Source organism: Pygocentrus nattereri, chromosome 3 (assembly GCF_015220715.1).
Source record: "Pygocentrus nattereri isolate fPygNat1 chromosome 3, fPygNat1.pri, whole genome shotgun sequence".
In the NCBI taxonomy this organism is placed as follows: domain Eukaryota; kingdom Metazoa; phylum Chordata; class Actinopteri; order Characiformes; family Serrasalmidae; genus Pygocentrus; species Pygocentrus nattereri.
The window spans coordinates 38,987,570-39,013,530 of NC_051213.1; the positions used below are offsets into that span (position 1 = coordinate 38,987,570).

General features: G+C 37.3%; 1 protein-coding gene across 7 annotated transcripts in view; it reads left to right on the forward strand.

The window, feature by feature from the left end:
* Window positions 1–25,961, forward strand: part of st18 (ST18 C2H2C-type zinc finger transcription factor) — a 75,361-nt gene extending 49,400 nt beyond the window's left edge. For 6 of the 7 annotated variants that reach the window (XM_017723287.2, XM_017723288.2, XM_037537351.1 and 3 more), the window contains 17 exons: window positions 3,168–3,869; window positions 5,273–5,407; window positions 7,897–7,987; window positions 8,470–8,562; window positions 8,957–9,165; window positions 9,882–10,081; window positions 13,263–13,508; window positions 14,495–14,607; window positions 14,891–14,953; window positions 16,043–16,111; window positions 16,867–16,935; window positions 17,814–17,894; window positions 20,654–20,875; window positions 21,189–21,274; window positions 21,491–21,594; window positions 22,439–22,582; window positions 23,815–25,961. In XM_017723287.2, coding sequence (XP_017578776.1) covers window positions 3,168–3,869; window positions 5,273–5,407; window positions 7,897–7,987; window positions 8,470–8,562; window positions 8,957–9,165; window positions 9,882–10,081; window positions 13,263–13,508; window positions 14,495–14,607; window positions 14,891–14,953; window positions 16,043–16,111; window positions 16,867–16,935; window positions 17,814–17,894; window positions 20,654–20,875; window positions 21,189–21,274; window positions 21,491–21,594; window positions 22,439–22,582; window positions 23,815–23,973 — 2,786 coding nt within the window. In that variant the 3' untranslated portion in view covers window positions 23,974–25,961. The remainder of the gene's footprint in view (window positions 1–3,167; window positions 3,870–5,272; window positions 5,408–7,896; window positions 7,988–8,469; window positions 8,563–8,956; window positions 9,166–9,881; window positions 10,082–13,262; window positions 13,509–14,494; window positions 14,608–14,890; window positions 14,954–16,042; window positions 16,112–16,866; window positions 16,936–17,813; window positions 17,895–20,653; window positions 20,876–21,188; window positions 21,275–21,490; window positions 21,595–22,438; window positions 22,583–23,814) is intronic. The other variant, XM_017723289.2, reaches the window with a different exon arrangement.

Here is a 25,961-nt window from a genome sequence, read left to right on the forward strand (position 1 = left end):
ACATTCAACTCCTCTAAAGCTCAGTTGCCTTTTTTTTGGCAGGAAAACGCAGAAATTCTGAGCGCTAGCAAGCTTTCTATCCCCATTTAGTGCTGATTTCGGGTGGGGATTAAGTTCGGGGGCTACTGCGCGCCCTCTTAAAGACTAGTAGCAGTCTGTTAATGCTTCCATTCGGATTTATCTTTATAGGAGCACCCCCCTCCTCCAAAAAAAAACTAAATGATGCCATAATATCTAATCAACCCAATCACGTTGCTCTTGGTCACAGCGGTTGGGTATGGTTGGCTGGGTGATGGAAAGACTCTAAGAGGATAGATCCATCGCCTACTCATGATTGATTCGGACTTAAAAAAAATCCTCCCAGCCAAAGAGCTTTAACCCACAAGTAAGTTTCAGAGTTTTTTCTGAGATCAGAAATGGATTTTGAATCAATCCAGCTGATAGCTTTCCATTGTTAATCATTGACCATGACTTATAATAATCAGGGCTTGTTTCGATTCTAAAGAGTCATTTAAAGGAGATTTGTTTGGCTAAGAGGTCCACTCTGTCTGGCCCAATAAAAATGACTGATACAGCCTGATAATATGTCAGCAAGCGTGTCAAAAATGACTTATGAAATGCTAAAGTAACTCAGCTTTATACAGTATTTTATGTTTTGTAGTATTAAAGTACACCGTATCATGCTACTCACCACCCAGTAAAACAATCTGTATGGATGCCAGTCTGGATAGTCTTCTCTAGATAATCTACGGAGGCTCAAATCATTAACAAATGATGAACGGTGAAGCTCATTTGATGGTTAGGATTAGAATTTTTTTCTAAGTTGAGAATAACACGTAGCTAAGGGAAACAAGCAGAGAAATTATATTGCATGTGCAGATTCTAAACTTTGAATTAACATCACCTTTGTATTTGTAAGTAGAAGAAACTATATGAACTTGATGAAAAGGTATTGTGCTTAAAGTCATTATCATAGTCATACAGTCCCATCAGAATCTTGCATGGGAGAGGGGTATGACCTAATGTGGGATCAAATGTAACACAGATTTTTTCTGTAGTTAAACAGATTCAGGTAGAACATGCTTTTGGCTATCTGTATTTTGGTATCATGCACTCATACCAACATCATCTAATTTTACCAAAAGTTTGGGCACCTCTGTTCAAATTACATGATTTGTTGATTTTCACTTAGAAAGTTACACGTCCTCTACAGAGAACACACTTCTGCCTATTTTGATGTACAATGACTGCTTGTGTGCGGAATTACATTTTGAACTATAGATATCCCCCATGACACTACATTCTACAGTCCTTCGACTATTTCTATGCTTTTTAATCCCCAGTGTTATTGAATGGTTGTCCTGGGATGAAGAGCAAATGCTTCCTTGTAACATTTAGGACATGAGGGATGTTTGTATCTTCTTAACATCTCTTTATTCTCTTTTTGCTCTTACATGCTTATTTCTGAAAGTCTGTCCTCATTTGTATTTTTTAACATTAAAGTCAGTAACGAAACCTCATTTCTTGCCCTGCCTTGCCAAGCCTGTACTTGTATTTTAAAATTCATGTCCAATGTCACATTTAGTGTTGTCCTTCCCTTAATCCAAATCTGTGTCAAGTATTCAAATTCAATTGTGGAAATCTAAGAAGCAAAAACAATCTAAGAGTCTTGTACTAGCTCTTGTTTTGTGTTGATTACTGCTGGGGGATTTTGGGAAAATATGTTTGAAAGAATTGTAGCTGGATGATGCTCTGGTGTTTAGGAAATATGAAGTGATTTGGACTTCAGAGCAGTTGAAGTCTCTCTGAATTAAATGGAAGAAGAAGAACATTCTGCATTGTATGTTTTATACATTTGCTTAATATTGAATTGATACCATAATGCTAACTTAACCTTGTAAATATTTTTAGTTCATGTTTGTTTCGACTGGGAAATGAATTGCGGGGCATATATTCTTACTATGACTTGCCATAATATAATGTTGCGCTATGTGCTATTTGTCTATTCCTCTTGTAACTACATACATATATATATATATATATATAAAATATGGAATTTTGCATATGACTGTACTTTACATAGTAGTTTTACAGCAGCCACTCCATAATAATGATTAATAATTGATCAAGACACTGTGCTGCTCTGTAAATTCCTCACACATTCATACCAACTGCATACCATTGGGGCAGTCGTGGGCTGGAGGTTAGGGATCTGGCCCTGTGACCGGAAGGTTGCCGGTTCAATCCCCAGCGCCGACAGTCCATGACTGAGGTGTCCTTGAGCAAGACACCTAACCCCCAATTGCTCCCCGGGCGCCGTGGATAGGGCTGCCCACCGCTCCGGGCAAGTGTGCTCACTGCCCCCTAGTGTGTGTGTGGTGTTTCACTTGCATGGACGGGTTAAATGCGGAGATGGAATTTCCCCGGTTGTGGGATCAAAACAGTATCATAAACAAATACCAACAGTTAGCATTATCAGTAACTTATTAGAAAGAAATAAACATCACTTTAAAGCCGTCACCCTTACTGCCTTTGAACAAAACAGAGCCAGTTATACTCAATTATGAACTGCAAACATTGAAAATAAAGAAACTAATAAGTAGACATAGTTTGGAAACTGGTGCCTTGAAATGAAATCATTCTGAATAAAATGTTAAGCTTACAGAGCCGCTACTGAATTTAAAAAGCCTGTCCTGGTAAGATGAGGTTGGGCATTCTCTTCTTCAGCACAAGGATTTTACTTCATCATTTTATTACTAGCATGATTAGATGCATCAACAGATTTCTCTTTTTTCGAGTTGATGGTGCTTCCCATGTTCACACTGCACTTATCGTATTCACAATAAAAGTCATGCATACAGCTGTCACATGTAGTGCATGTGTACACAAATTAAATATAAGGTACAAGCGATCTATGTTTACAGACAGTTCTGATTTAGAGACATGACCTACACAAATGTTATTTTCTTAGACTTGATCCACACAAATAACAATTTTTATTGCCTGTAAATGTCATGTGTCAAGAATTTAAATGCATTGCACAACTTCATTACAGAAAAAGTATTACATGTAGTGCGTTACCCCTGTTAATAATGCAAGAGTTCTTTTTATATTTGTATTTTGTGATACCTAGCATATAGTAACTGTACTATGCTTTTGATTTCCAGATGAAGATCTGGACAGTAGTGATGTTCTTCTCAACCACATTCACCCCGATGCCAGAGCCAAGTCCCACAGTTCTCTATCGTGCTCAGAGCGCACCAGTGAAGGGTCACCCGTCCTACCTGCTCAGTTCTCCGACTCACAGAATGAGTATGCTGAGAAGCAGCTGGACCAAGACTTTGCTGAAAGAAGCCCCGACAGACTTGCGGCGTCTTGTGACCCGTCTCAGGAAAAAGGCCCAGATGTTGATATGGAGGAGGAAGGCGGATGGACCAGTCCACCTCCTCTGTTGCTGGCCAATGGTATCCACTGCAGCCCCAGCCCTGCAGACGATGGCCTTCCCAGGAGACCCCGCATGGGACACCAGGCCCTCTCCATGTATGTGAACCGAGGTGGCCTGCTGATGGAGGACTTCACCTACAGCAGAGAGCTGAGTGACAGCGAAGACGAGCCCCAGGTGCCCAGGCTGGACGAAAGGCTGGCCGGCTGGGGGCTCGGACTGGCTGCCCGGCCGCTGGAACTGGACCGTGCACGGCTCAACCTCAGTCTCCTGGAGCAGGCCATGGCCCTGAAGTCTGAGCACAGGCAGGTCCTCCACAATGCCTACAGGGATATGGACCACTTCTTCCTAGAACAGGTCAACCACGAGCGGAGGCAGCAGAGGTTGCTGGAGATGGACCCTCGGGTGGCTTACCACAGCAGCAAAGGTTGGACACAGAATGTCATATTATTAAAACCTTGTTTTTTTTGTTTTGTTTTTTGGATTTTACACCATTTATGACAACTTTATATGGTATGAATACACCAGTAGAAGTGGTTCAGTGAAAAAAAAACAGTGTGTTACATTGTTTAATAAAAGAGTTTGATGTAGTATGTAGATGCTGTTATTTTTAAAAATACCATTCAACCCACTAGTCCATGCAGTCGATGGGAGCAAAGCTGCATAAACAGCCCATTTTGTTTTTGTGTACATATTCATATTCAGGCTACAGCAGTTTAGCTCAATCATTCATGAAGTTAAAAAAGAGCGATCAAGAATTTGAGAAAAATTTGGGAAAAATATATGACAACTTAGTTAAGAATGTTCTTTGTTGTGTAGAGAATTGATTACATAAACAAGAACAACAGATCTAGCTGTATTTTAATCATGTCAGTACCAAACAAAATGCTGTAAATTTTATGTGCTATTGTGAAGGTTGTTTCTTTTGTTATTGTTATATGACTGTGAAACATGATATACACAACAATCTATAAGATAAGCACATTATAGTGCAATAGCATTTTCAGAGAAATATTGTAGAAGTTAGCTTTTGCTTGCTTTCTTTTTCTGAACAAGTTACTACATTTCTAACACCTTGTCCCCAGATTTACATTAATTGTAATCAAATTAGTTTGTTGCCAGTTACATGCCCTTCAAGTGTAAAGGATGCTTTTACTGTGTGCATAATCCCCCCAGATTCATTATACATACTCAGACAATGGACCTCCATAGCACTACACTCTACACACAGTATATTAAACACTGTCCAGTCACCAAACTGCAAGAAAGACCACTCTCAGCTTTAGTGCAGAAACAAATGGGGGGCTGGGGGTGGGGAGACGAGACATATTCTTACTCTGAGGGGTAGATAAACAAAATCCTCTTAAATACTAAAAAACATTTTGGCAACAAGTGAAGTAGTAAATAACTAATGTGTCTGTGAAAAAAAAGTATTAAAAAAAGAAGAAAATCTTCTGATGGCATTTCTGCAGCTTGTAATATTGGATTTTGATAGGCATCAGCTAGATATTTAACCCTGGGTATAAGTCATAAATCCTCGTAAAGTACCTCTGGTGTTTGACGTTGATTCTTCAACTGAGTGCTGTTTAATGGGTAATCCCTGAGGCTAATCTTTCTGTGTATCTGGACTAAGAAAGCAATGCCCCGTGTGAGATTCCAGCCTTAACTAATGTCAGATTAATACACACAATCTGACCCAACATGCTTTTCAGAGCATATGGTGCAGTGTATATGGTGGAAGTGTACAGTGAGGGATGTTTTGCCACAGATTTTCAAAGAAAATCTTGCATCTTTTTGCTGTTGAAAAATCACGTTTGTGTCATCTTACAGAATCTCCACGGACAGATAAGAAAGACATCAAGTGCCCCACGCCAGGCTGTGACGGCACAGGTCACGTGACTGGACTGTACCCCCATCACAGAAGCTTGTCCGGATGTCCCCACAAAGTTCGAGTGCCTCCTGAAAGTGAGTGACTCCATTGCTTTTCTCTAGTTATTACAGATACTAGGGCATTTTTACCAGTCCACTGGTTAGTCCACTGAGCAGTTTTACATACAGCTCAAAATTCTCAAATTTCTGCAGTTATATAGGATGAGCATTTACTTTTGGGTAAATGCTCCAGGTCACTCTAAAAGCTTTGTGCTCGAACCTTTTGTAATGTAATGAGTTGTCACAAGCCTTCTAAATATAAATGTTAAACTTTATTGAATGTAGTTTTTATTTGGATATTTTTGATCTTTGATCAAAGTTACAGAACAGTTACAGAATGCAGTATTAAGCTAATTTGTCCCAGCTTATCTGAAGTCCCACTTTTGCTCAATGCATCCTTACAGTAATTTCATTGGCTTTCGTAGCAATGAATGGAATTCATCATAACTATAAGATAAAGTATGTTGTGAGAAAATGTTGTCTCAGCATCAGCCGTGAAGTAATGTCACATTCAATGAGATAATATCCAAAAACAAAAAAGCTCTAATACATCATCACTGTCAAAAATGTATATATTTGTATATCTGGAGTAATTTTGGACCATACTGTTAGTCCATTGGTTATGAAATATTCACATTATGTGAAGGGCAGCTGCTGATTCTCAACGGTGTAAAGAAAAAAAAAACAGCTTGATGAAGTACTGCGTTGACACATTTTGTTATTACAATTGTAATTATATTATAATGTTACGTTTATATACAGATATGTTTCTGATTTTACATTTAGTCGAAATGAAGTATATTTAAAGCAAGAGGATGCACAGAAGGCACAAGTAAAAACAATTAGAATACATTCATCATTTCTGAAAGTCCGCACTGAATTTTGTCCACTGCTTTTGATTTACTGTGGTATGCAAATCAGCATCATGGTGTGGAAACACTTTTTTTCCCTCTCGCTGTTTTTTTTTTTTTTTTTTTGCCATTTGAAAACAACACAAACATTCACCATTAAACAGGGACACAACAAAAGGAACAGCAAATGTAATTAAGGGTTTTCAGTATGAAAGCGTGCACTCCTAGAGCAGCGGCAGCATTCCACAAATCAAAGGACTAGCGGATGTAGCATTTGGAAATAAGTGAACGGACACATCCTCCAAACTAATTGAAAAATATGGACAAAAGAGAAAAGTTATTAAGTATACTGGATAGGACTTTAACTACATGTGTGTCCCAAACAGCAAATGCTACTTTTTTGTAGGCATGGTCTGTTTTCTTGTTGATATTTGAAAGGGTAATAGACTTTCTGGTGGCAAAACGAGAAGAGCAGTAACCTGTTCTTGTGAAGTCAGTTGCTGTTAAGTGAATAATCTACACGTTGGTTCATGTTTCTCAATGCCAAAACACAGCTAAATACTATGTTCAGTAGACTGCCCACATAGTTTCAATATATGTTAATATGCAGTTTTGAAAATCACTTATTACTGCAAAGTACCAAAGATACTGTAGCTATAGTATGTATACACACATTATCCACCCACTTTATTAGAAACCCCTACTTTATTTTACCACCTTGCTGGTGTCCAGTTAAAGATTTCAAGGCCTTATCTGTTGTTTTAGCCATCCTTACATCCTTCCTCAGTGGTCAGTTTCTGTGCACATAACTGTTCTTGTGCCAGCCACACACATTACCATCTTAGTGTCACTTCTGCGCTAAGAATTATCTATCAGCCAAATAATATCTGGTCACTATAAAGTCATTAATCATCTTATTTAAAACTTTATTTTGCCAGCATTTGCTGAGATTACTCAATTAAGCTTTGTTATACTGACTTACGGGTGAGGAAAATAAACTTTCATTTTTTCAAACTTTCTGCATAACAATCTTTAAGATGTATACAAAATGATTCAGAGAAATAGTGCGTAGTAGAGAAACTAACTGGCATTTCTTTAAAATGTTCCTAGTGCAAGGGAAAATAATATTAACCAATCATGTTTCAATTCTTGCACCTACCACCCCCACCTATCATTGAACAGAAATACCATGATTCACCTTGGAAATGCATCATGGAAAATACGTTATAATTTCCAGTTTATGTTGAATTTAATATAATGTAAATCTTGAAATGATCAGAAGTCAGATTTAGTCTGACTAACTAATGATTGAGTTAACTATACTCACATTTACTGGCATAACATGGGTTATTTATACAAAGTTCTATGAAACCTTACTGACTTAAAACTAATGAAACCCTTTAAATGGAAATTTTTAGTCCTGACTTTTTCTCATGAAAGTAAAATTGTGCTTGACAACTGATGATCTACAGTCTTCAATCTTTAATTGCACAACTATTTAGTAGAGCTATAGGGTAGGTGGATGTAACAAAGTGACCAGTGGTTAGAAGTACAAGGTAGCTATTTCTAAGTGGGCAGTGAATATATATATATATACATATGTTTGCTGTATAAATGTATATATTAAGGTTTTATTTTGTTCATGTAAACTGAGTTGTGCTCTTCATTCTATAGTCCTAGCCATGCATGAAAATGTGTTGAAGTGCCCGACCCCAGGCTGCACAGGAAGAGGTCATGTCAATAGTAACCGCAGCACCCACCGGAGGTACGCCTGATTAAAACAGATCAAAACAAAAGGAAGGCTCCAAACAGCTGCATAATTTGAGCTTTGGCCAAAATTGCATTTATGGCTATAGTGGCAGTGTTGTTGCTATTTAAACTACCTCATATTTTATGTGTCCAGCAAGAGTCAAGTCTTTTATCACAGCATGTAGTTCACACAATGGCTCACCTAATTTTAAAGGACACTCCATATATTTTTATTTGTGGTGTATCTGTGTTCATGATAGACGTGTTTTGAAACAGTAAACATATTATTAAGTATTATAACACATTAAAAAGCAGTAAACAATCAGCTTGATAAATTATATACTGACTAACAATAAAAGAGGGAAAAATCCTTATTGTAATTCCCTTTCAGTTCTGGCTAAAGTGTCTTTGTGAAATAAGGTTAAATGTAACATTTTATTGTGTATTAAATGTTTGCAGAAATTCCTGTGTTAAATTAAACCTGTTTTATTGTTGCAGTCTCTCAGGCTGCCCAATTGCTGCAGCAGAAAAAGTCTCTAAACCACAAGATGACCTGTCGAAATGTAGGCAGACTTCAGACAGGATGGCAAGGTAAGATATCTCTACTTGTTTTTTAGACACAGTTCAGAATTACATTTTGTTCTGAAGTAGTTACAGTGGAGACTTCATAGTGTTGGTCTGGGATGAACAGTAATCTGTTCAATGAATAGCCCCAAAAGAAGTTCTATCTAGAAGCCATCGTTTCATATAGCTTTTTTATATATAGTTTGAAATTTTTTCCTGCCTACATTCCGCTTTAAGATTTTGAAGTCATCCTTTAACACATTCAAATTAGTCTTGAGAAGAGCCCATTGGTCTATGGATGGATGAATGCATGTCTAGTTGGTTAGTACTATTGGCAGTGAAATAGTGAAGTAATAGGGTTTTATAATATGCTTTGTAAACAGTGACTTAAACTGTTATCTACTCTTTTCCTCCACTCCAGACCGTTGGTTCAGATGAAGAAGTTTGATTTCAGTCAGCTGGCCTATCGGTTTGCTCATCCTGTGGCTGCCTTGCAGGCTGGCATGGCCAAAGAGATGGACAAGTTCAGCAAGGGCCATTTCGACTATGCCAGTTTTGATGCTCAGGTGTTCGGCAAGCAAGCCCAAATGGCACCAGATCAGAGCCAAGAGACCTCGCATCTCCCTGACTGTGAGTTTTCAAACATGGACAGCTTGTACTCTTAGTGTATCTTATGTTCTGTGATGGCAGTTTTTTTTCTTCGTCGTCTTCTTTGCCTGCACTTTTTTAGTGCCACATTTACTTTAAATTTGCTGCTAATATGAAGGCTAGCAAAGCCAAATGATTGTATTTGCCTGTATTATCTTTTTTACCCCTTAGGAATCACATTTATCACTGGCAATAACAAAAGCATGGTGTAATTTGTAATAATATATAATATATCTCACTGAAACAAGCAGAGAAGTTCTTTCTAAAGTGCATGTTCTTAAATCTACATTTAAATCTATACCACCTATGTGTTAGGGGACATTTTTTTGTATTTATGGTCTGAATTTGACTAGAAGAAAAAACATATTTTACATTTGAGCAATGGCTTTGTTTAGCATCAAAAGAGATGGAAAAAGTCAGAAATGTAGTCTTAAACCTTTATACAGAATGTAAATCACTATTCTTTAACTTGGGTATTTAGTCTATAATTATGCAAATAGGGTTAAATAGTATAGCTAAAATAAAGAAATAATTCCTGACTTCTTGTTTTCTGTAAACAATCTCCTTTCTTTAACAGGTTAAAAAAATTGCATGATTTTCATAAGACTACAGTGTCAATGGTAAACAAATGAATGAATGCTATGAATGTTTCTTTCTGAACAAGATCTAACCCTTAGCGCCCTCTCTTTCTCTTTCAGCCACTCCACAATTTCCCTGTTTTCTGGGTCCGGGTGGTCGTGTGGCCATGCCTGGGGTCCACAGCCCCGGCCACCCTAAAGCCCCAAGCAGCGCCCTCCAGTCCAGTACGGCCGCTGCCGCCATCCTCAACCTCTCTACCCGTTACCGGGACAACGGCGAGGCCCATCCTACCGCCCGGCCTCTGGCACAGTCCACAAAGGTAATCAAATTAGAGCACTCGGGGGGGAAAAAAAAGGTATTTAATGTGGTCATTCTGAGGCAACTGTGATTTGTGTATGAAAAAGGAGAGAGAGAACATCAAAAGACACTTTTTTTGGCACTGAGAACTGTGTGTCTCTGGTGGCAGAACAACAAGAGAGTTTTTTTTTTCTTTTTTTTCTCTCCCCTCCGTGCCCCTAAAGCTTTAATGTACACAAAGGAGAATTTGTGTAATCACATCAAAAGGAGTTGGGGAGAATACAATCAGGCCTTCTTTCTCAATTACAATTAGGAGGCTTTTTGTAAAACATGTGGCGAAGCATTTGATTTATACTTTTATGGTAATGCTAGGGGGTCTTGTGGCTGTAGGAAAGTGTGTGTGTGTGTGTGTGTGTGTGTGTGTGTGCATGTGTGTGTGTGTGTGTGTGTGTGTGTGTGTGTGTGTGTGTGTGTGTGCGCGTGTGTGTGCGCGTGTGTTTTTTCTCTCAGCTGCAGATGGCAGAAGATATTTTGCTAAGTAAAATATTATCCAGGATAAGCTTGGTCAGATCAACCCTTAGCATCCATCTCTAAACAGACCATCTACCGAAGTTGGATTAAACCAATCAGATGAGGGATTTATCGGCAGAACTCTTTTATTCAAATTAAATAACGGAAGACTCCATGTGTGCCATTACGTTTTCCTCTACAGAAACCTTTCGCCTCGTACATGTGTGGTGTTACAATCCATGTGCTACAGTAGAGCCTTTTAATCTCAAGATTAAATCCTCCTAAAAGCCAATACATCAATAGATGAAATTAACACAGATACATATGCACACTCCAAATAGAAAAAGAATGAACAACAGAAAGAGAAGTACATCACATTGAGAATCCTAGATATACAGTACTGTGCAAAAGCAAGAGACCACCATTCATTTAATTAATTTCCAGTCAAAACAGACATTAAGTACAAGTCATTAATTTTACAGCATCAGGAAAAAGCAGAAAACATATGTTCAACAGAAATTTACACTTTTTCCAGTGTTTAGTGTGTATTTGCTTTTATTACAGCTTCCATTCTTTTCAGATGAAATCTGTGGGATTATTTTTCCACACCTTCAAAGTTCATATTTAGCTTTTTTGCATTTCCTCCTCATGATCCAAGCAATCCTAAACACATTCAATTATGTTGAGGTCTGGACTCAACTGGTGTGGCCAGTCCATTGTTCTGAGAACCCCACCAGCTATTTAGTTTGGTTTGCAAATTTCCTTTTTTTTGTCTATTTCCCTCAGTTACAGCTTCTTAACAGCTACTCATCCTTTCAGACCCATAGTGTTGTCTTATCTAAGAGAAGTGGAAGGATGGACAGAAACACCTGTGGATTTTTTCAGAACTGAAGCAAGAGAGGAGCTTGATTTTCTACTGTCTCTCAAAGGTGAAATCTTAAAATACTGTTTAGCTGATGGAGACAGTTTGGTGGTCTATAAGATCCTGCAAGATTGTTAGGAGTTCCATTTCTTCTGTATCTTTTAATAATTTTTAATAATTTTTAAAAACTCCAGTTTTGGAAACTCTTTTACTTTACTTCCTCATGCAAGTGGCTTAGCCTCTGAAATATCTCCTGGAAAATTATTAACGTACATAATGAGCACTTTCACTGGAAATGAAGTAAATGAAGGGTGGTCTCTGACTTCTGCATAGTACTGTATTTACACTTGGCTTATGGAGACCATTTCACCAGTCCATCAAAAAACATCTCCTTGGCCTTTGTGAGTGAGGGTTCAGCGAGTTGAAGCTTGATGTGGAGAGGAGCTAGCGGAAGTGTGGTGAGAAACGATTAAGACACCTACACAGCAAGTGGCCCGCGTTGAAGGCCCAGCCTTCAGTGGGCAGAGAGAGCAGGTACTGTACAAACTGAGCGCATGAATAAAACAGTGTTAGCTGCTCTGTCATCTGTGGACGTCTGCCTCGAAATGTCGGTATGCATTTTAAGTATCTCGACTGGCAGCGCCTCGTGCCAAGTCGCTCTCTTTCTCCAAACGCCATACAAGCTTGTTGAGTTCCAACAAAGTGTCAGAAAGAGAGAGATCAGTAAGAAGTGCTGAAACACAAACTAAGGTAAAGCTTTTTAGTCCTTTAAAACATTTTTGTTAAATGTTAGAAGCATGTGAATACTCTTTCTGACTGTGAAAAAAGAGAAACATAATGTTATTAATGAGACATTGCTTTGTGTCCTTTTATGGTAAAATGTTGTCTGCATTTTACATCTTATCTATTAATGTTAACTGATTAACGTTAATTCCCTTTTAGTTAATTAACATGTAAAACTCACATTCCCCTTTATTCGCCACATCAACACCAACTGACGCAGCTGTTGACGAGAAAACTTAGACATTAAGCAATGTTAAGCCTTTTAATTTGTATTAATGCCAATGACCTAGAAGCATCATCTGCAGCTGCCATCTTGGTTATGTGTCCTAGAAACCAGACAGTACAGCTGTCCCTGAAAAAGTGAAGGAGAAAATCTCATTATATTGGTCATACCAGTCTACTGATACAAAAATTCCATGGCATTTTTAATACAGTTGCATGTATTTAAATTCTTCTACGGTGGTTTATATTTAATTGAAGAATTATGAAGGAAGTGAAATCAAATGGCTAATTTATAGCTTTATGTGAAAAAAATGTAAATACTGATTTAATAGTTACACTGACTTGACTTTGAGTAGGTACTGAATTACTGAATTGCACACTCAAGTACAAAAATGCACATCTAAATTATGGACAGGTGGCAATTTCATACAGCTCAAATGATTTTGATTCATAGCTTATATCTCACTCAAATGCCCTCCTACCCACTGACCACCAGGCAGCAGTGCTTTCTGTAGTCTTTCTATATACTTTTTTGTGTGATGCATACACACACACACACACACACACACACACACACACACACACACAGACATATGTTTATATATATATTATTTAATCCCTTCAAGAAGCATTGCCTTTAATGTGTAAATGCACGTGTTAATGGATGTGTGTCTATTAGGCTCTTTTTGTTATCATGAGAGAGAGCAGAAGGAGAATATAAAATATGTATTGCATCATCGATGCATGGCATCTTATACAGAAGATAATCTAGAAAACATAATCTCATAAACTCATCATAATTTATATCTTTCCACTTGTCTTTCAGGACTCCATGATTGAGGTAGATGAGAATGGTACTCTGGACCTCAGCATGAAGAAGAAGAAAGAGAAGATTGCGGAATCTCCAGTCATGCCTGCTTTAGGCGAAGCGGTCTTCACTCCTCCCGATTCATCTCTAGCCAAAGCAGAAGGTCTGCAGATTTCACCATCGTTCTATAGAGCTGTCTATGAGCAGGAGGGCTGGGACACACCACTCAACTTCAGCAAAGCACCTTTTCAGCAGGACAAAGAAGTATGAAGCAATTGAAGTCTAAACATGCTCTGTAAATGTTGTTTTTTCATCTGTTTTTAAGTTCAAAGACTGAATTTTAAGGTTTGTATTAAGGTTTACAAGTATTGTGGAATAAGTACAATTTGAGTAAAAAATGAGACAAGTACAAAGTTCTTCATAAAACTTTCAAATATAAGTTTAATGACTTTATAAGTTTAATGAGTTTGTCTGGAAATATTATTCCCTTTTTGGAAGCCTTTCAGTCTAAAAAATGCTAAAGCTCAAAAGTAAGAGTTATGAACGACAGCAAAGCAGCCCAAGTCCGCAACCCACAGAACAGTATGATATTCAAAAAAGAAATTATATAAGCCTAATTGATAGCACAGTAGTTTAAGATTATTAAACTGATAACACTAATAACGCTGCTTATAGTTGTTGACATAAGCATTTATAAATGCCTATATATGGCTGACAAGCAATTCATGTGCTGTGTGTTCTTAAATACAGACTTATGTGTTTAAACCTATGTGCTTTGGCAAAACTCATTCACAAGCAAACCTTGTAGTATGCCAAGCAATATGGCAGTACAGCATTAAATCAGACTGAAAAGAAATTGGAAGAGAATGTTCTTGAAAAGCTGATAATTTTGATCTTCCTTGGTATCGACTAACAAATCCAGACAGTTAACACAGCTGTCTATCAGCTGTCTGATTCCTCTCCTGACATCTGGTGCTCTTAGATACTTTCTTAAAAAAATAATAACAAGGAAGTCAATCCGAAGGCTTTACACCCATAATAAATACTACAAGGGATTAAAAGAGAGTTCAAATGGATATATGGTTTAGTAATAGGAGTTTAGCAGTAATACTGAAGCAACGTCAAACATCGCTCGGGCCACTACAGCTGGCGAGCTTACCAGATGCCATTTTCCAGGTTACACTGTAATTTTCCTTTAGATAATTTCACAACATGCTTAGCATTTACATGTGATGTTGGTTATCTTGTAGATGGAGCAGCAGGAGAGGATGTCACTCGAGGATAAAGTGTTCTCCGGAGACACAAGCATGAGCGGCGTCAAGAACAAGATGCTTATAAGAGATACTAAGAAAGAACTGATGAGGTGTGGACACACAGTGGCACAGAATTCTTTTTTAAGCCTTCTTACTCAGAAAATTTGTTCATTGTATGGCCTTCATTTACACCACAAATTTCCATTTAAATAGAATCATCACGTATGGACTTTGTCATACTGCATGACAAATACCTCATAATGCAATGCAGTAACAATTAATATTGACTGTGTAACTCAAACAACCTCCTTGGTTCATTTTTATGAGACATCTGATTGCTGTTATTTAAGAGATTGTTAAGCTTACATGTGTAATATATGATCTGCATGATAGTTGTCCAACACCAGGCTGTGATGGGAGTGGCCATGTGACAGGAAATTATGCATCACACAGAAGGTAAGAGAAGATTCTTGGTGAACATCAGTACATCAGTATTTTCATCCATGCCTCATTACCCTGCTCTCTTAACTCACAACTTCCAAAAATCACATTTGAATGGACTTTCATATAGATGCATGAATCGATCATAACAATTGCAACTTTTTGTAGACTTTTTTATTTGTTTCCACAGTTCAGTCCATGTAAAGGGAACTGCACTTATAAGAGTCCCTGTTTATTTTTGAAGAGATAGTGATGTGTTTACAAATTTACTTCTTCCCATCAGCTCTTTTATGACGGAAATGCTGATGTTTGCTTAAGTTTAATGTCCTAATACTGCATAGATACAATATCATAACATCATTGTCTAGAAAAACCCCATTTATCTCCATTTTTGTCGATTTTTATTTTTCTACATAATTTGAGCAAAACACCTGTCATTTACATAAATTATTTCAATGAATGGATTAATCGAAATGCTCCAAAATAATTTAGAATAAAATCTCTTTACATACTTTTTGATTTCTCCTGTGAAGTTCATTTTGGAGAGAAATTATATATTTGAAGGATGTATATATGTTCTGTATCAGGGAGTAGCCACTGAGCTCATGCCACAGCAGACGAACAAGATTTAAGGGAAAATCCATGATTAAAAATACATTCTGTATAATTCAATGACATGTCAGCAAAGCAGTCAGGGTGGTTTGATGTTCAGTTGTTCATTGTAGCGAAACTTTGCTACTCAGACTTTGTTACAGTGGTGGTGATAAGAACCAGTGGTCACAATGTTTACAATGCAAATGTAACCATTTTATGTAGCCATATTCTCTAGAATGGAGTATTTCCCATCAAACCACTCTAATGACTTGTTACATCTAAACCATTTAGTTAAATACAAATTTGGAAAAATCTGTGGAATTCCCATTTTACCTTCCTAAATACCTAAAAAAAATGGATGTAAATAATAGCTGCAATATTTGTCTGCAGTACATAAGCTACCAAATGAAAAAGGTGTGTGATGTAGTCTCACTACTTGTTTTACTTATACAAAGATGAGACGACAAATCTTGCAAATCCATTAATACTGTTTTTCAATGTATTTTGTAGTATATCAGGATGCCCATTAGCTGACAAGACCCTCAAATCACTGATGGCTGCCAATGCACAGGAACTGAAGTAAGCTTTATTTAATACCTGTTTAGATATATACAGTCCTGTAAGTTTGGGCACCCCTGGTCAAATGACATGTTGGAAATATTATGGAAAAGAGTTTTCTGGAAGTTGAAAAGTGCCCCAAGTGCAGCGGAGAAACTCAAAAAGAGTAAGGAAGGCAAAAGGTTTGTTGATATACTCCCAAAGCTGACTTTTAAACTGCATAAGCTCAGTAGACTGTACTTAATGCTAATGTAAATATAGTTCCAGCGTTGGGGTAGTTATTCAATAAAAACCAAGGATTACTTTACTCATTACTTCCTGGAAAAGGAATTGTATTACTCATTCTAACTCTAATTCTGCATTACTCTGTCCCAAATTATCTCTCTATATTGGCAGATAATCTTGCTTGCGTCAAGCATTATTTCTTAAAACCAGCAAACAATTATGTGCCAATACAGTGAGATAATTACATGTATTAAAATGACAAATTAAAAAATGTTTAGAAAAAATTCTAATAATCTTATAATATTCTTACAGTAATAACAAAATGAGAAATGTAAGATAAATTGACTACATTTAAGACGATTTCACTTAGGATATAATTTTCTGCAATGTAGACTCACTCAGGAGCCCAAAGGCTCAACTAATTTAAAAATGTGCTTTCAGAGGGCCCTATTCTTGTCTTTTGCCTAGCTCCCCAGAATGACTAAATCCACCTCTGGTCTAAACATACTGTCATGTTTTTCACATATTCTCCACTTTTTTCTTCTTAACAGGTGCCCTACTCCTGGGTGTGACGGCTCAGGACATGTGACAGGAAACTATGCTTCTCATCGGAGGTGGGTGTGAGTAGCCAACTTCCCAAAATCACCTTTTCAACATCACACACACACACACACACACACACACACACACACACACACACACACACACACTCAGGAGAATTGTTCTAGAGGTTTCACAGCTTTTTCAGCTATTCTGACCAGTGCCAAATAACGTAAGTGCAATATCTCTTTTTTTAACCTTGCTACATAATTTTGACATAACTATGCCATAAACATGTCATAGCAGACGTCATGATAGTTAGAATAGTGTCATGTTACCATTACTGGTAATTGCCATGACAGATGCCATAATCAATCAATCAATCAATCAACCTTTATTTTGACTCGGAAGTACATTGAGGGCAACCCTCATTTTCAATGTAGCCGAGCAATGTTTGGTGTCACTTGCTAATTTTGCCTAGTGTACTCTAGTTAGCTGTCATGACACCAAACACTGTGACATCTGTCATGACAATCACTGCTAATGATAACCTGACACTGTTCTATTGCTGAATAAAATCTATCATGACAATTCCTGACAGCACAACATGCGCCATGATGAGTTTATGTCATGGTCATGTCAGTATTATGTAACAGGGTTCAAGTGAAGTGTTGCCAGAATTTCTTTACATTCCTATGTGCTTACTTTACTTGCATGATGAGCAATACAGTATAAAAATGTTTTGACTCTGGCTAATAATTGATATTTTAACATATAAAAGATCTGAAGTGATGAAATACAATGTGGCATTTTCAGACAGATGAGGTCATGACCCCTTTTTAATGAGAAAACAGCCAGCCTCAATTGTCTCTTTAAGACCAAATAGCGATATCTTCTCCTTGCATGCCTCTCCATAGCTGAACTTGTCCTAAGACTGACATGTTATTTTCTTGTCCAGTTTGTCAGGATGCCCTCGTGCCAGAAAAGGAAGCCTGAAGCTCACACCTAGCAAAGAGGAGAAGGAGGAGCCAGACATAAAGTAAGCTTCATATTTAACCTCATAAAAGCATATACCATTGCTGATAACTTCTTAGTATTTGGCAGACAAATTGAAAATTGCTTAGATAATTGTGAGGTAAATATTTAGGTCACCTTCAGAAATGAATGGTCATTGCTTTTTGCTAGTTTGATAAGTATGTCATATTGATTCAATCTGTCCTCATTGGTTCCTCGTGTGAAATTTATTTTTAAGTTTCTAGTTTGTTTTTGAGTGTAGTTTTTGTAAAATGTATTAATAATTACTATATAGTCAATATACAATTAACCAATTTTTGCACTAGGTGTAGTGGTTGTTTGCCAATTTAAGCGTTATCCCCAGAACCTTTACATTACGTGGAGGTTCTTTAAACAGAAAGGTTCCTCACACTTATTCATCTCATTTATAAATAGAAATGAAAAAGATTTTTATGTGTGAAGAAACTTTAAGGGTTCTTTCTAGAATCTTAATAACTTTAAACATTAAAAATGTTATTCACATTCACACTGCTTATTACAAAAATAGTTCTCTAAAGAAGCAACCACAGAAAAGATTTTTAAGAAACCAAAAATGGTTATTTTGTGGCATTGCGTAAAGAACCAACTCTGGCACCTTTGTTTCTAAGAGTGTAGACAGACATCTCATGCTTCTAAATAGAGAACCGGAGTGAATTAAATGTTTTCGAGTGGCCATTCCTTCATAAATGATTAAAAATAAATAAATAAAAATTTAATCTCAGATCGAATCTCAAAATCTCGACCTCAAATATGTACACATTTCTATAAGTGTCATTTTGTTAAAAGTCTCAGTAATTCCATATAGCTGCAGTTCTTGATAATACTATGTAAGTCCCTAATGCAATTGTTTGCAGCTCTCAGTTCAAAACTCAGCATGGCAGTATCTTCTTACGTTTACATCTGTGCCACTATTTCATTTTTAATTACTAATGCAAAGGCAAAGGCTTAGGAATTAGACTGAAACAGGTCTCATACACTTTCAGAGAGGGGGTGAGAGTGATGGAGGAGAGGATGAACAGTGTGGGGGAACAGGGTCCACTGCATCTATAATGTTGCAATATTATTGTAAATTGGTGGCCATATGGCATGACTCCATTGTCCTACGGCCTGATGTATGGCCACTACCTGCACAGAAGCGCTCAAGCTGCCATGTCCCCTTGTTAGAGCCACTGTGTTACGCACCCAAACGGCCAAAACAACCTTCTTCTATGCAGCTTTGCGCAAAGCTATTTGTTCCATCCCAGATAACCTTTCACCTATCCCAATATGGGCTATCAGGGAAGGGGCCAGTGACCCCCAAATCATGTGCTTTTTCCCCCTCCCCTGCGCAGGACACACAACAATTATCTGCAATTTATGTCATTCCATTACTGACCCCAGCAGGGGTGGGGAGGTAGTGGTGAGAGGCGAAATAAATTGGCCAACTCCTCGCCACTCCAGACTTCAACTTGCCAGGCTTATGTTATACATTTTCCAAAGCAATCGTATTAACCCACCACCCTCGTAATTATTTATCCAAGTGTTTCTGGTTTTGTTTTGTTTATTTTTTTCTGTCAAACATTATTGAGTTTCCATGTGCAGAATTATGTCAGCCTGTTTTTTTTTTTTTTTTTTTGGATACATTTTTAATCAGCATTTCACGGGATTAATCTTCTTAATGGTTTTTGAAAAATCTTCCTGCTCAGCAAGTGGAAGGGGTATTTATGGATGTGCGCGACTTACCCAAATGACAAATGTTCGGCCATGGTTTTTTAGGAGTTGCGTTCCGGCTATTAGTTCAACGCTGGAGCATGTTTGGCAGCTTTTCCACACACCGCGGTGATGAAATAACAGTGCAAGCAAGTGCAGAACGCCGCTTCTGCTCGGCCTCCACCAGATAATCTACTATAATAAACGTGTCACTGTGTGGTGATTTGGAGTGGAAGGGAACAAAAGAGTATCTGTTTCTGTTTGGCGAGAGGTTTTAATTTAAGCGGGCCAAAGGTCGGGCTACATCTGCACGCGCTCCAGGAGGGTGACCCAGAAATCCGTATGAAAACAGGCGACAGAGGGCAGCTGCCTCGTTCAGGTCTCTGAATGCAACCTGTCACTGTGACCTCGTTCCATACGATCACACACCTCAACCTACATGCCTGCTTCCAATGCTATTACTCCATAGACACAGTAAACAAAGATGTGCTCACTGCATGATGTGCACACATAGCATGATATCCACAACAACTGTGTTCACTGGGAGCATGCTTATTTGTGCTGTTTATTTTTTCAGTAAATTAGAGTGCACAGTACCGTGCAAAAGTCAGAGAATACCATTCTTACCAGTCAGAAAAAAAGAAAACATACATTTACCAGAAAATTGCATAGATTCCTCAACAATGAAATATAAGATCATTTTTTCAGTATTTGGAGTGTCCAAATACTTTTGCCTTTCTCAAAGCATTCATTCTTTTCATGAGACTTGTTTTTTATTTTTTCAAAGAAATCTGCCTTAAGTTGAAACCGTGCTGTAAATTGATCACTTATAAAATCTTCAAATAAACTAAAAGAAGGTGTAATATAAAATCTATAAAAGTGATGACTGTATCTTTGTTAGTATTAGATACATCAATATTGATTATAAAGGAAAAGTGAATAAAAGTGATCATCTTCACTGAGCAGAAAACCTCTTAATCCAGTATCAATTGATCCAGTTTTTTATTTCTCATTCAAGGGGAAATGAAACAGTTTATTTCTTGTCCTGTGTGTTAGGTGTCCTGTAGTTGGTTGTGATGGTCAGGGTCATGTCACAGGGAAATATACGTCCCACCGGAGTGCCGGTAGTTGCCCCATCGCAGCCAAGCGCCAAAAGGAGAGCACCCTGAATGGAATGGCCTTCTCCTGGAAGACCTGCAAGCAGGAGCTGCCCCACTGCCCCCTTCCTGGCTGCAACGGCCTGGGACATGCCAACAATGTGTTCGCCACGCACAGGAGGTAAGACTGAGCTGGCCAAAAACTCATGCCCTCACCTTTAACCTGAGCCCTATTTTAACCCATAGCTGTAGAACTCTCATATTAACACAAAACCTTAAGCTTAAGGAATAACATACAGCACGAACCCTAAAGTGCACACAAAAGAAATTAGCAACAGAGGTTAATTGTTATAAGACCAGCATTGAAAACCTAAACAGAAAAAAACAGGAAGTAAAACAGAAACTAGGGGTCGTTTTTCTTAACCTAGCCCTCAGCCTAAATAACTGCTCACTCATTTGATCTGTCTCTTTTTAATGCCATTTTATCTCTCCAGTTTGTCAGGTTGTCCGCTTAATGCTCAAAGCATCAAGAGGAAGCTCTCAGGAGAGGAGATGACCATCAAACTTAAAACCAGCAGTGGTGGGTTAACAATCTTCCAGTTTATAAAAGGAACACAGGCTTTCTAATTGATTCTTATTTTTTGAAAATGCACTACATCAGATAATATTGTGTATAAAACAACAACAAACACTAAAAACCAGCCTTTTTCCCAGTTGTTGATGTTGTGAATCTAAAGCACAGCGCAGGGCCAGGTCTCATCTCATGAGTGTCTTCTCTGGTTGTTGTTTGAGACAGGCATTGAGGGAAGTGAGGACATGCAGCATTTGGATCATGAAATAAAAGAGCTGAATGAATCCAATCTGAAAATAGAGGCTGACATGATGCAACTTCAGACTCAGGTAAACAGTAAGAAAATTAATTTCTTGATGAACAACCTGAATACACATTACACTTTTGTACACACTAGCTGATCACCAAACGTGAATTTATGTAAATTAATGTTTGACTAGTAAGCCATACAGGAGAATTCAAGTTGTCCACTTGGTTCAGTTGTTGAGATGTAACCAAAGTCATTCAGAGTGGTTTGATATGAAATTTGCATCATAGAGAAACTTTCTGACTGGTAGTGATGTCTACAACACGATGAAAAAGAACCACTGTGCCTACATATGCTTTCTGAGTTTTTATATCATGTTGAGAAGCATAAATAATGGTAAATCTGAAGACAAGAGTTGACTATGCATATGGTTTTGCTTTGCAACGAACTTTAACACACTGCATATACCTGGATACATTTTACAAATATGTTGTAGGCCATAAACGTATTTTAAAACTATCGTAAATGTCTCAGGCATCAAGCAGTGTACTCATCACCATTTCATGTAAGAGCTTTATGTGAATTAGCTTTCAGAGACATTAAACATTTTGGACCTCTGGTTCCTACCACCACTGCTGTGACCAACTCTAACTCAATACATTTCTTTAGAATGGAGCATTTCACATTAGACCTGAATTACACACTCTCAATTACTTTGTTTATATCTTAACCATGAAACTATACAGGCATTTTGAAAAATCTGAAAAGAGAAATAGTATTGTGTCATTTCTAATTCTACCTTGACTGAAACTGAAACAGTAACACAGTGTTGTGAAAAAATAGGGCTCCTGAGTGTACTGGTTTGCTGTATTGATCTCCCTCCGCGTGATTCCGTTCCTGACCTTTTATGCTCCGTCTTGGTCCAGATCTCATCCATGGAGTGCAACCTAAAGACCATTGAAGAGGAGAACAAGATGATCGAGCAGCACAACGACAGCTTGCTGAAGGAGCTGGCACGGCTCAGTCAAGCACTTATCAACAGCCTTACTGACATCCAGCTACCACAAATGGTGAGCCAGACCTCCTCACTACACCTTCTACTGTAGTGAAGAACAGGCGGAAGAAACACCACCTCTTATTTTTGCCGTGTGAAAGAGGGGTATCCAAGGTTTTATTTATGTAATGTGGTGGGCTTGAGGATAAACTTTCAAAAGAAACAGAAAGTTTATTGCCAAATAAAAACAAAGCTAATCTTGTCAACAGTAAAAAGTGAGAAAGTACAAACGCTAATCCTGTGTAGGAGAGAGTGGCGCACAACCTTATACATGTATTTGAGCAAGATTAATATTTTTGTACAAGCATCTGCACATCTGTGCTGCAAATAAAAATGTAAACTTTATTTCCAGCACCTATGGTTTGTAAATGACAGAAAAGACTGGAAATTCAATACAGTTCTGTGTTGTTTGAACCAGACAAGATTCCCAACCTAATAACATCAACATATATTTATTTATATCAAAATAAATAGGATTAGGGAAAAGAGACTGTGACAAATGAGGCAAATCACAATTCATTGTTTTGACTACAAAGTAGGTGAGAATAAATCAGCATGATAAAATTGAAATATGTTTTATTTACATGACATCAGAGGAGCATTGAATCTGTGTATAAAAAATTAATAAATTTAAAACTTTAAAAATTCTTTTGAAATTATATGGATAGAATGTGAACTTTATTCATTGTTTATTTTGGGAGACTTAAAATACACATTACTGTGTGGGGGCTGTACTTTAACCTGGCTTCCTCTCACCGTGAGTTTTTCACATGCTTCAAAACGCTGCTATATTTCAGCTACCAAGAAAATCATTCAAATAATTCAAATAATAGTTGTGAGCTTTATGGCTTATACACGGAACACAGTAATCATAAAAACACTTATGCTATGAAGGAAAACATATTGTTATGGCTAAAAGCATGGTTTACTGGAACCTGATTAACTACAAAAAATATGTGTTGCTCAGCTCTTTTCTACTGATAGATCACGCTTCCATCACCTAGTGAAATCATGTGATCTGTCAGACAGTTAATCCGGACAAAAGTCTGCCCACACAAAAAATGGATATCTGAAAAAGATTTCAGGTGGACTGGAATAGATTTAGATTGCCTTTGTCAATTCACTATTGTATTTTCCATTTCAGTCAAGGACTAGATGCCGTATATATCTCCCTGCTAATGTATTTTCACTGCAACTTTACAAAACCGTGTGTACATTGTGAATTTACATGCTTGCTTTGTCTTCCAGGGTCCGATAAATGAGCAGAACTTTGAAGCTTATGTGAAGACTTTGACGGATATGTATAACAGTTCAGAACATGAGTACTCTCCAGAATGCAAGGCCTTACTGGACAGCATCAGACAGGCCATTAAGGGCATCCATGTAGAAACAGTCTACTCACCATGAAGTACTGTACTTGCAGACAAGCAATATCTCTGGACAGCTGGTTTTTGTTTTCTTTGGTTTTTGGGGTATGGCTGGCTTCAAACCATGTGCAAGAAAGAGCTTATATTTAAAAAAAAAAAAGTAAACTATATTCATTCCATGGATTGCACTGATAATTACCAGCCAGTTTTTATCACAATTTCAAACTTTTTATTTATTGAAATTGATTTTGGTGAGATTCTGATCCCCTTTTGCACTTATTTATTTCCTTTGATTTGCTTGATTTAACTCTGTATGTGTTCTTTTGTGTATTAAGACTATTATTACTATTTATTGTCTTTATTCATCAAAAATAATTTATTGAACAGTAATATATTTTATTTATTTTATATTTAACATCAATGTTGGCTGTTGGTATCCTTTTTTTCTGGCACTTCCGCTCAATGTATTACAAATGACTTAGGCTCAAGCACATTTGCATTTGTCGTATTTTATTTGGTAGTTTTTTTTGTTGTTGTTAAAAGAAATGGAGAAAAAAAAGAGGAAAAAACATGTTCACTTGCATTTGTGATACTCCTCCACCAGTGACTGATGGCATATGTAATAATAGTCCTGTTGCTCCACCTAGTGGCAGCGAGCTCTTACTGGTCGGCCATGCAAGGCTCAGTCTTCAACTCTCAATGGTCTTCTTTCTGAATGTATTGTGTGCTACAAATAAATTTTCCAAATAACACTGAATCATAAATCAGTATTCATAGCTACTGAGGTCAAATCAGTTTCATTTAAACACTCTGACTGTACATTGCCATTTTATTACCAGGACATCAAGTCAAGGGGAAAAAAATCACTACATAAAATAACTGATTTGCGTTTCTATCAATATGAACTGCCTTTGGTGTGCACACTCTTGTGTGTGCATATATGTGCCTATATGTAAATGATTACATGGAATATACTATGTTTTTGTGGTAGAACAGTATTACGTGAATGGTGATTCCTTTTATTATACAGTATATTTATTTTCAGAAAGAAAAAAAAGCCTCTAACTCTGTTTAGCTACTGTTTATATGCCATTTTAAGTATCGGATGATATTGTTGTAATACGAAGATCAAGTGTTTCATCATTTACTATGAATTAGTACATTCTCCGCCAAGCTAAAATGCAGCGTTTGACCCTTTCAAAGACCTTCAAAAGAAAATACGCAACTTTTTAAAAGGCTTCTTTGTGTCTTAAAGATAGTATTATCTGGCTATGGTCAGTTCTGAGTTGCAATTACTTTTCCACTATAGACTTGTATTCGCCATGTTTTTAAGGGCAGTACATCCATGGCCTCCTCTGATTTTTGTATGAAGCTAGGTGTATGGTCCACTAACTGCCAAGCAGATCCAAGAGAGTCCTACGGTGGAAAACAACCTTGCAAAATAGACTTTGTGCACAACAAAAGAGGCACGGTTTGAAGTGACGTTTTTAACACAGATGACCACTGATATTATTACATGTGTTTTCCAGATTAGTGTGAGCAGTCACACTCCTTTAAATCTAACTGCCAGAGAAGAAAATTTACAGGTCACTGAGTTTTTAAAAAAAAGAAGCTATATTTGACCAAATCCCTATACTGAATCCAATCCTTAATCAACAGAATGAAAATCTTTTGAAAAGAAGTGTAATTTATAATTGTGTTAAATTATTTGTAATTCCTAATATTTAATTTATAAACCACACATTGTTTGCTCAGGAACTTTTGTGAGGACTATTTATTTTTTTCGCGTTTGTATTTGATGTTTTGTAATGTGAAATGAATTTTTTTGTGTAATGATATTAGTATGGAACACTGTACTGTAAATTATTTTGTTTCTTTTTGATTAAAACAAAATGCTTTTTTTTCAGTTAAAGTAGTTTCTATATTGAAGTTTCTTTACACTTTTACTATTTCATAAGCAGTAATGCGCTGTGTTGTACAGTTTGTGTATGGTAGAAATAAACAATTTAACGATCTCTTGAATCGTCA